The sequence below is a fragment of the Nilaparvata lugens genome, unplaced genomic scaffold (assembly GCF_014356525.2).
Source record: "Nilaparvata lugens isolate BPH unplaced genomic scaffold, ASM1435652v1 scaffold8105, whole genome shotgun sequence".
In the NCBI taxonomy this organism is placed as follows: domain Eukaryota; kingdom Metazoa; phylum Arthropoda; class Insecta; order Hemiptera; family Delphacidae; genus Nilaparvata; species Nilaparvata lugens.
The window spans coordinates 190-9524 of NW_024093854.1; the positions used below are offsets into that span (position 1 = coordinate 190).

At 34.6% G+C, this 9335-nt stretch overlaps 1 protein-coding gene across 1 annotated transcript; it reads right to left on the reverse strand.

The window, feature by feature from the left end:
• Positions 1-2596: 2596 nt before the first annotated feature.
• LOC120349054 lies at positions 2597-8537 on the reverse strand. The gene is made up of 2 exons (XM_039419007.1): positions 8217-8537; positions 2597-3006 (listed from the first exon to the last, which is right to left on the reverse strand). The coding sequence occupies exons 1-2, from the start codon at positions 8387-8389 to the stop codon at positions 2616-2618; spliced, it is 564 nt and encodes a 187-aa protein (XP_039274941.1). The 5' UTR covers positions 8390-8537; the 3' UTR covers positions 2597-2615.
• Positions 8538-9335: the final 798 nt, after the last annotated feature.

The window sequence follows — 9335 nt, forward strand, 5'->3', positions numbered from 1 at the left end:
TGTTCCCATGGAACGCCATTTCAAAATCGTTGGTTCAAGCTTTTGGCGCGCACATATAGCCTAAAGTTGATTTACACCAAAATGTGTCGTTTACTAACTGCGTGAATGAAGCAAGGCTGTTTTACAAACTTACCGTCTAGAAAAATGTACATTTCTTTCACTCCATTGCTCTCAAAATTTCTATAGAGAAAAATTCATTTAACGAATGGCCATCAAACATAATTTTGTTGGTTATGTATTCTATGGCTATGCTATGGTAAACAAACAAGCTATCAGCACATGCGCAGAGAAGCTAGCAGACTACAATTCAATCGACCAATGAGAGCTCTTCAAATTGGAACTGTCACAATTTACCAGGCTTCGACTGTGGGGCAGGAATTTGGTACTGGAACTAGTTTCTGGTAGAGAATCTGTCCGTAAAGCATGCTGGTGCATCAGGAATGGTAGGTAGCCAGAGTCATGTGTCTCCTAATGTAATGAGCGCAATGCCCTCGGACACTTGGTGTCTCACTTGTGGCCGAGCTGAAGGTAGCATTGCAATGTTGGCAATCACCGACCACCGACCAGCTCAAAATACAATTTTCTGCTGAAGTGTTGCTCTAGACCTGTGCATAGGTAATGGGAAAGATATCAGTGGACTTATGGACTGCCATATCTGGGTTACGTACCACCGGTTTTTCCAAATCCATAAATCTTATATAGCAGTCAGCTCTTCAAGTGGTCACCCGCCCAATTATAGGAATAGGGTAACCTTACCCTAACCCATCAACAGCTTCCTCTGGATCAGTGACTTTCTGACGAGAAGCATCATTCAGAAATGTGCCATTTGAATATATATTTTGGGTATTCGTCATTGACTGCTAGGATTGGAATGCCACCTTAATAGATTTTGGAAAATTTGATCATTTTATTACCTTAGATAACTGGACAACATCCATTGTCTTATGTACATCTATTTTTTTATTTATTCATGGAAACCCATTTCGCCTCCTTCACACAATACAATAATTATACAATAATTTTCAACATAATACAATTTTGAAAAAATATAAACTTACCTAATTATAAAATTTTTAAAATGAAATAATATGAAAATAGAAGAAATATACAGTCGTATAATAATTTACTAATTTTATAAATTAGTGAAACAATTGAAGATGCTGTAGATTGATTGCAAATAACAGTGAGCAGAGTCAATAACAGTGTTGGATTACCAAGTTAAATGAAGTCAATGCATTCGGCATAAAAATATATTTAATTCATATATTTATATTTAATTCCTGCTTCTTAGGAGTATTTCACAGTTGTTAATGTACAATAAAATTCTGTACAACGAAGTTTAGTGCGGTTATCAAGTATTATATTAAAATGAATCTCGAATATATTAAAATGTTGACATTATTCAATTTCTTCAGGATAAGATACCGTACTTGAGAGTATTGTTAATGCCCCACGATTTATGGAAAAACACATGCCTCTACAGATGAATAAGATTTACGTTTATTAAAAATGCTAATAAATATAATATGACTTTTCGATTATAATTATTACTTCCATCACAACATGGGAGTAGAAACAGATATGAGATATTCGGTGATATGCAAAAGGACTATGAAAAGAGACTTCAACGACGTCCATAATGTGAACAGAATCAAGAGATAGGAGCCACAAGATCTATAGTGAGGTACACGTTATAATGGCAGTGTTTGGTTAGCAATGGTATTGCTATCCTTGTCTATCATTCAACAAAGCTGTTAGCGCTATCTCTTTCTCGCTTTGCTCTGTTGCCAGATTGTCTTTTAACAATGTAGAATTAATAATGAATTAACAAAATATTTTATCTTAATTATGTAAATTCATTATGAAGTTTTCGAAAAATAAAATGTATTGCTTATTAAATATAATTGATTATTTTAAACGAGAATGAACAGGGTTTATTACATTAATATACCTGTATCAGCTACCGTCTATACAAGGCATTGACAACACAGAGGTTCGGCAACGTTGTTTTCCTATCTTTCTCCACTGCCATTATAACATGGACCTAACTATAGTGCTGTATAAGTGCAAAAGTCGAGGGATTTTGTAGGTGAATAATAATTTTCAAGTTATCTATTCCTATACAAGTCATATAATGGGTTAAACGCAATTTGTGCTACAAAAGCTTATTGTTATTGCTGGGAGCAATAGCAAGTCATTTCAGTATTTTTGAAAGTAGGCATGCTTACAAAACTACAATTTCACCAGTTGACATGAGTGATAAATTAATTAATAATAGAAGATACCCACATAAGCGTTTTGCTTGTGCGTGGGTAATGAAATGATCAAACAACATGCGTTTGAATTGATTGAAACAGACTTAGTGCCGGTTGCACAAAAGATGGTTAAATTTTAACCGTGATTAATTCCACGAGAACCAATCAGAGAAGCCGTCTTTTCAAAAACGCTTTCTCTGATTGATTCTTGTAAAATTAATCATGGTTAGAATTTAAGAAGCTTTTGTGCAACCGGGCCGTAGCTGTTAACCCAGACTTGACCCACCACCAAACTGCATACCACTACGATGCACTCAACTCAATTCAAACAGACTAGAACTGAATTTTAAGATTCATTTTTTAACTCACGGGTTTTGGTTGTATTCGGTAGGCCTTAATATGAGAAGGTCGCTTGAGTAATTGGTCAAGGCAACTTTTCTCCGCCTTTTCTGCTCCTGTTTCATCTGGTATTGATACAGAGGCTCCAGAAGCTTCATTGGTCGTTTTTTTTTCGGGTGTTTTCTTAGTAGTTTTTTTCTTTCCTGTAGTCTTCCTGCCTGCAGTGGCAGATTTCGTGCCTTCTCCTGCTTTTGCTTTTATTCTCTCTTCAAGCTCTTTAGTAACCAGTTGCACACATTTTAGTTCGGCACTTGCATCCATTAATGTTTTTGCACTTGGAAGAGTACTAATATCTCTCGGTTTGAAAATATTAAATGCTGGAATTTCATCTGGAAACGCTAGTAGAGATAAGCTGAAAATAAATACATCATTATTATTAAACGAAAGTCCAAAGTTAAATGCTGTAAATATATCAATATTTAAGAGTGCAGTAGCCTATTGATCGAAATGATGAGGAACCCCACTGTAATGATTTGCAAGCAAGATAAATATGGCGGGAGGTTGCAGATTTACTATTTCAGAGGTATTTGTATACTAAACACTAGTTTTTATTTCTTGCTTATGTCTGGGAGACTGGAAGTGTCATGGTACCGCGAATATCACGAGTGCTCTAGGTATAAGGAAAATACAAAAATCGCCAATGAATCGGCCCATGCCCAAGCCAGAGAGGCAATATACTATCTTCATTATTACGAAAGTAGTAATGAACGCCTTAAAAATGCTTCATATGTCCTGGGCCTAAGACATGAATTTAAGCATTGAAGGTAGTAAAAGACTACCAGTGATAAAGACTAGTCCCACACCCAGCTACGCGTTGCTAGGAATATGTCTTTGGAAGACGTGGCCTTCCTATCTTCTAATTTTAAATCCACGCTACCAATCTCATTTGATCTCTGTTTTATTTTAGTTTTTCCTATTAGAAAATCTTTTTTGTTTTTTCTCTCTCAAAATTTGTTATAACTTTTTTGTTTTTTGCAGTGATATGAATAGTTTTTTCTTGTCATCAACTTGATTTTGTATTGTGTTATTTTTAGTTCTTATTTTGAATCGGAATTTTTGCGACTCCTACCAGCAGTCAAAGGCTTTTCTTTTGCTGTGGTGCCTGAAACAATTTTCAGTTTTTTAGTTCTGGGTAGTTAATTTAATTTTATTTTCTTGTAATAAGAGTTTGATTTATTATCCTTTGATTTGTTACGTTTTAAATTTTGGTAATAAAGAATTGAATTGAAATATGTCCAGTCATACCAGCTTAGTGTAGCTTTCATTATTGAGAGATAGGACGGCTACGTCTTCCAAAGACGTATTCCAACGTCACGTAGTGGGTGTGTGACGACCTTATAACTACATCGTACGTCATTAAATTAGCACTGTGTTTATTAATAAACAATGGTTTTATTTCATAAAATAAGAAAAGAGGTCTTGATAACTTAACTTCATTTTGTTTCAATAATTTTAGTAGCCTTACAGAGATCTGTTTTTATTAATATATAACATCGTCAATATTGTTCAAGTTATATTAGGCTGGCCACTAACTGTAGGATATGCATGTTTAGTCTATCATGCACACACACATGTTCATCATGCATGTTTTGTCAGGAGTGAGATGCTTCTAACATAGAATAAACAACCAATCGGCTAACAATAAATAAACCACTAGAAAATTACAAATTAGTTATGATAGAAATATCATTTCACCTCAAATAGACCAGCGCTGAAAAAATAAACAACAAAAGATACAAAAACCTAACCTAAAAAGATTTTATTAGCCTTTTGCTGTAATGACACAACAATAGTGATGTAAAATTCCCAGGAATTCAAGATCGAGGAAATATTCCCAGGGATTTCAAGGGAAATATTGCCAAAAATCGTAAATTCTCGGGAATTTGTGGGAACTCAAGGAAATTTATTATTTCTTCCATCTAAAATGACCGAAAATATGTTTATGTTAGGTCTCAATCACCTGTTACACAAAAGGATTATATAAGAAATATAAGGATGAATAACTTATAAATTGTAATAAGTTTAAAGAAAATAGTAATTTGAAGTTCATAGACTGATGATTTTCATGAAAGGTTAAAGGAGAAATGAGCACTCAATGAAATTTTCCAAATCATTCAATCGCACCACTATTATCAAGCTACTTTCATGTCTTATAAGTTGAATCGGATTTTTTTGCTTACTAATAATAAATGCCTATAAATCAGGTAAACAAAGTATAGAGTGTAATTTATCTTTCATTGCATGATTTTATTCAATTTCTCCGCACAAAAATGATTGAACCCCTATTAGAGTAGAATATAAATCAAAAAATTATAAATACAGCAGAATAGGCTAAACTTAAACAAGAGCATTTTGAAGTTTAATTCAATATTAAAAAGGAAATAATTCCACAGCTCACAACTTTCAAGAGTTATTAAGCCTCACTTGACTTGTAATAAGATAGGCCTACTCATGCTCAAAGAAAGGTATAGAGGGAAACGTTTGGAACCCAATTTTTGACCTCGCAGTCCTTTCAAGGATATAGAGGGGGTAAACATATCAAAAGGCCTCACTCAGTCTACCACACTCAACAATAAAGCTGCAATAAACATTGATGGAAAGCATAAAATGAAGAGATATTATACATTAAATTAAAGAGATTTGAAAGCTCTACAACTCAACGTTCAGTACTTATTTTTTCGATGCATTGTTGAGTAATAAGCCATGAAAGTGCAAAAAGTTGGAAGAAAACCTGTCTTTTCGAAAACTTTACACTTTTAAAAGTAAATACAAAACTAAAGTGAAAAAAGTAAAGAAGATATCACAAAACTCTACTGTACAAAACTTGTAGGAAATTTATCTAGCTTCATTTTTGTTCAGTTAGCCATGTCGCTGAAATTCATTGTTTCCCAGTTACATGCGTGTCAGCCAAAAATGAAAAAAATGCAACTTTTAAACCTCCCTCATTCTTTAAGCTTAAGGGGTAGGGATGAGGACTTTTGATATGTTCACCTTCTAACTAGTTCAAACAAAGCTGCAAAGTCAAATATTGTGTTCCAAACATTCCCTCCCAATTTCCCTGTCAATTGATCTATTATTGCTGAACTGAAGATTTTACATTCAACACAATAACAATCGTAGGGAGATGCGTAATAGTATATTTCGCACCTAGGGCCGAAAATGAGACTTTTCTGGCTCGAAATCGGTTTTCAAGTCCGAGAGCCGGAAAAACATTTTTGCCCATGGTAAAAACGTTATTTTTCGCCACACAGATTCTGGCAGATGGCCCATGGTAAAAACGTTATTTTTCGCCACACAGAAAAATACAATATATATATATATATATATATATATATAATATATATATATAAGAATAGTTGTCTATTATAAGCACTTCCGAAAGCAAAAGTGGTAGGTGATAGCTCTAGCAAATCTGAGGTAATCTGAATATCAGGAAATTGTCCAAGTATTTTTATTTTTTATTCTGATTTGTCTAAATAACCTAAAAGATTATGTTCAATTATATAAGAGGTTGAGTTTACACTTTTTATTCTTCCAAATGACAATAAGATGATATTATTATAAATGTTTTAATTATTGAAATGTTTTATTATAATATATAAACACAAATAATGAAAAGTTTTTGATCAGCTGTTTTAGCACATTTGAAATTTGGCCAATCTGAATGTCAACGGAAGTTTAGGTTAGAAGTTCTATCCTACTCTGAAAATCGAATTATTTGAATAGTTTATAATATATATCTTATCTGTATTTTATTCATCCAAATAAAATGATAGTAATTGCAGAATACTTTATTGAATTCTAGAAGCATAAAATGATTCCGTTTATCCACCATGTTCCGTGATAAACGCAGTACTAGGAGGTTTGAGGCTAGATTCTATTATACTCTGAAAATTGAATTTGAATAGTTTATAATATCTCATTTGTATTTCATTCATCCAAATAAAATGATAGTATCTTATTGCAAAATACTTTATTCAATTCTAGAAGCATAAACTGATTCCGTTTCATTAACTATTTTGTAAATACGTTCACATCAAATCAGAATCAGCTGACTTCAAGGTTATTTTACAGCCCTAGGGCCGTGAAAATTTTACCGGCCAGGTCAGAAAACAATCACTTTCGGCCTCCATTTGACGCACGTAAACCAGCTCATTACATCCAAGTGGGGCAAAAAATAATGAGACCATAGAAGAAATTGGAGAAAATAATTGATGAGCTCTATGAGCTCACGATTAGCACGAATTCTATCAATCAATAGTTAAAAAGTTATGAGGCCAAAAATATGAAAAAAATCGGAAGGGTCTTTCTTCATAATGTGATACATTCGAGAACTCATACCTAGAAAACTATGAGAGATATGGAAAAATGTTGGAAATGAAACTTGTAGGCTACTTTGTGAGCTTTAGTTATTTTCGACATAAATTCCAGAAAAGTGCATATTCTTCGAGATATATGCAAAAACCAAAATATGGCACTTTCAAACCACCCCCACCACCTCAGCACAGGGGGTAGGAGTGAGGATTTATATGTTTACCACCTTACTATCCTTAAAAGAGCTGCGGGGTCAAAATTGTGTTCCAAACTTTTTCCTCTATAATCTTTCATTGACTGGACTATACGAGTATTTGAAAGACAGTAAGTGAGCAAAAACAGGCTCAAAGAATGATGATTTATTGATTATATTAATGTAAAATGTGGCTGAGATTGATCAATAGCAAATAGAAAGATGATTTATTGATTGTATTAATGTTAAATATGAATGAAATTGATTAATTTCCATCATTTTTAGATCAATTTTACAGATTCCCTAAGTTCCCATAAATTCCCAAAATTTTTTGGCCTTGGAAATATTCTCGGAAAAAATCCCAAATAAGTTCCTTCCCACTGGGAATATTCCCGATCCATATCACTACATGGCAATGTATGACACACATGTTCATGTTCATCATGCATATCGTGGCCAGACTATTTTCCAAATCATTAGAGTCACAGAACTATTAAAGTAAAAATCGGAATAAAAATTTCAACTTGCTTGTTTAGCTTATCCTTTGAGATCGACAACAATGTATAATACAATATTTGAACTTGTATTGGACCTTCTCTATCGATGATATGGTTAGGTGGATTGCTTAATGCTGGATTCCACGGCACACATACTATAAGCTGCACCTTTAAGAAGGGGGTTGAGAAAATGTGTTTTATCTCAGGTCTAAACCAATAGCTGATTTTATCACCGTTTAAACAGAGATGATGTTTGTGCAAATTGGTAACCTAAAAACTAACTTATAACATCAGGGCCTAAAACTATCATAAACATAATTATGGTACCTAATATAATGTAGAAATAGTGAGTTTATTCTGATTTATGTGGCCTGGTATTATAAGTAGGTACTCAATGGCAATAATTTGTTTGACCGAGGATGGTGGCCTTAGGGTTAGGCCGGCTAATCATAGATACGGTAAGCATTTACAGTAAACGGTGCATTATTGCCTATACTTTCGTTATCATATTAAATTCCTGTTAAATAAAATCATCAATGCAAGTTATACCATACTTACTTGATATATCGTGCGGGAACTTCTGAACCAAAAGTTTCATTTTCAGCGGTTTCAGTTTCAGCAATACGGTTTTTCAGCACATAATATTTAAGTCTTTCTGCAAATTCGCCCAAATTTACTTTGGGTTTCGAGGGAATCTCAAATTTTTTCATCTTTTTATATACGTCCTGCATGATATATACAACTCTAAAAAAATAGAATTAGAAACACTCTCCAGTTTAGAAGACACCGTAGTACTGTCTACTCTACTGTGTAATTGTAAGCAAAGCAGCAAGAAAAGTAGAAAACAGCCACTCGGACGACGGACGGAGCCCTTGGTCGACGTTGTAAACAAACCATTTATATAGCTAATCCAGCAGCTATATTTATATAGCAGCTCTCAGCGCTCCAGGTGGAATAATTAATTTGCTTTCAAAATATGTAGCTCTATGAATCCCTTGTTCCAAGCTTCGTTCTTCAAAAAAGGCATTCGTGACGGTATAGTGCCAAACTGGGTCGACGACAAAGTGGGTCATTTTTTCGACCGCATTTGTCGCCTCATGACATGACAAATGCGGTCACCTCAGGAATGTGACTCACTCTGTCGCTGATCGCATTTGTCGGGAGGTGCAGAAATAAAAATCGACCGCATTTGTCGCCTCTTGACACGACAAATGCGGTCACCTCAGGAATGTGACCCACTCTGTCGCTGACCGCATTTGTCGGGAGTTGCAAAAATGAAAATCGACCGCATTTGTCGCCTCTTGACAAGACAGATGCGGTCACCTCAGGAATGTGACCCACTCTGTCGCTGACCGCATTTGTCGGGAGGTGAGAAAATGAAAATCGACCGCATTTGTCACCTCATGACACGACAAATGCGGTCACCTCAGAATGTGACAATATATATCGAGATTCTGTTATTGATACATTGTACTTTATCGATATCGTATAGCCTTTGATAATGCAGAAAATCGGTTGTACAATAGTATATTTCGCACCTAGGGCCGAAAATGAGACTTTTCCGGCTCGAAATCGGTTTTCAAGTCCGAGGCCGTAGGCCGAGGACTAGAAAAGATTGAGAGCCGGAAAAACATTTTTGCCCGTGGTGCGAACGCTATTTTCGCCACACAGAGAAAT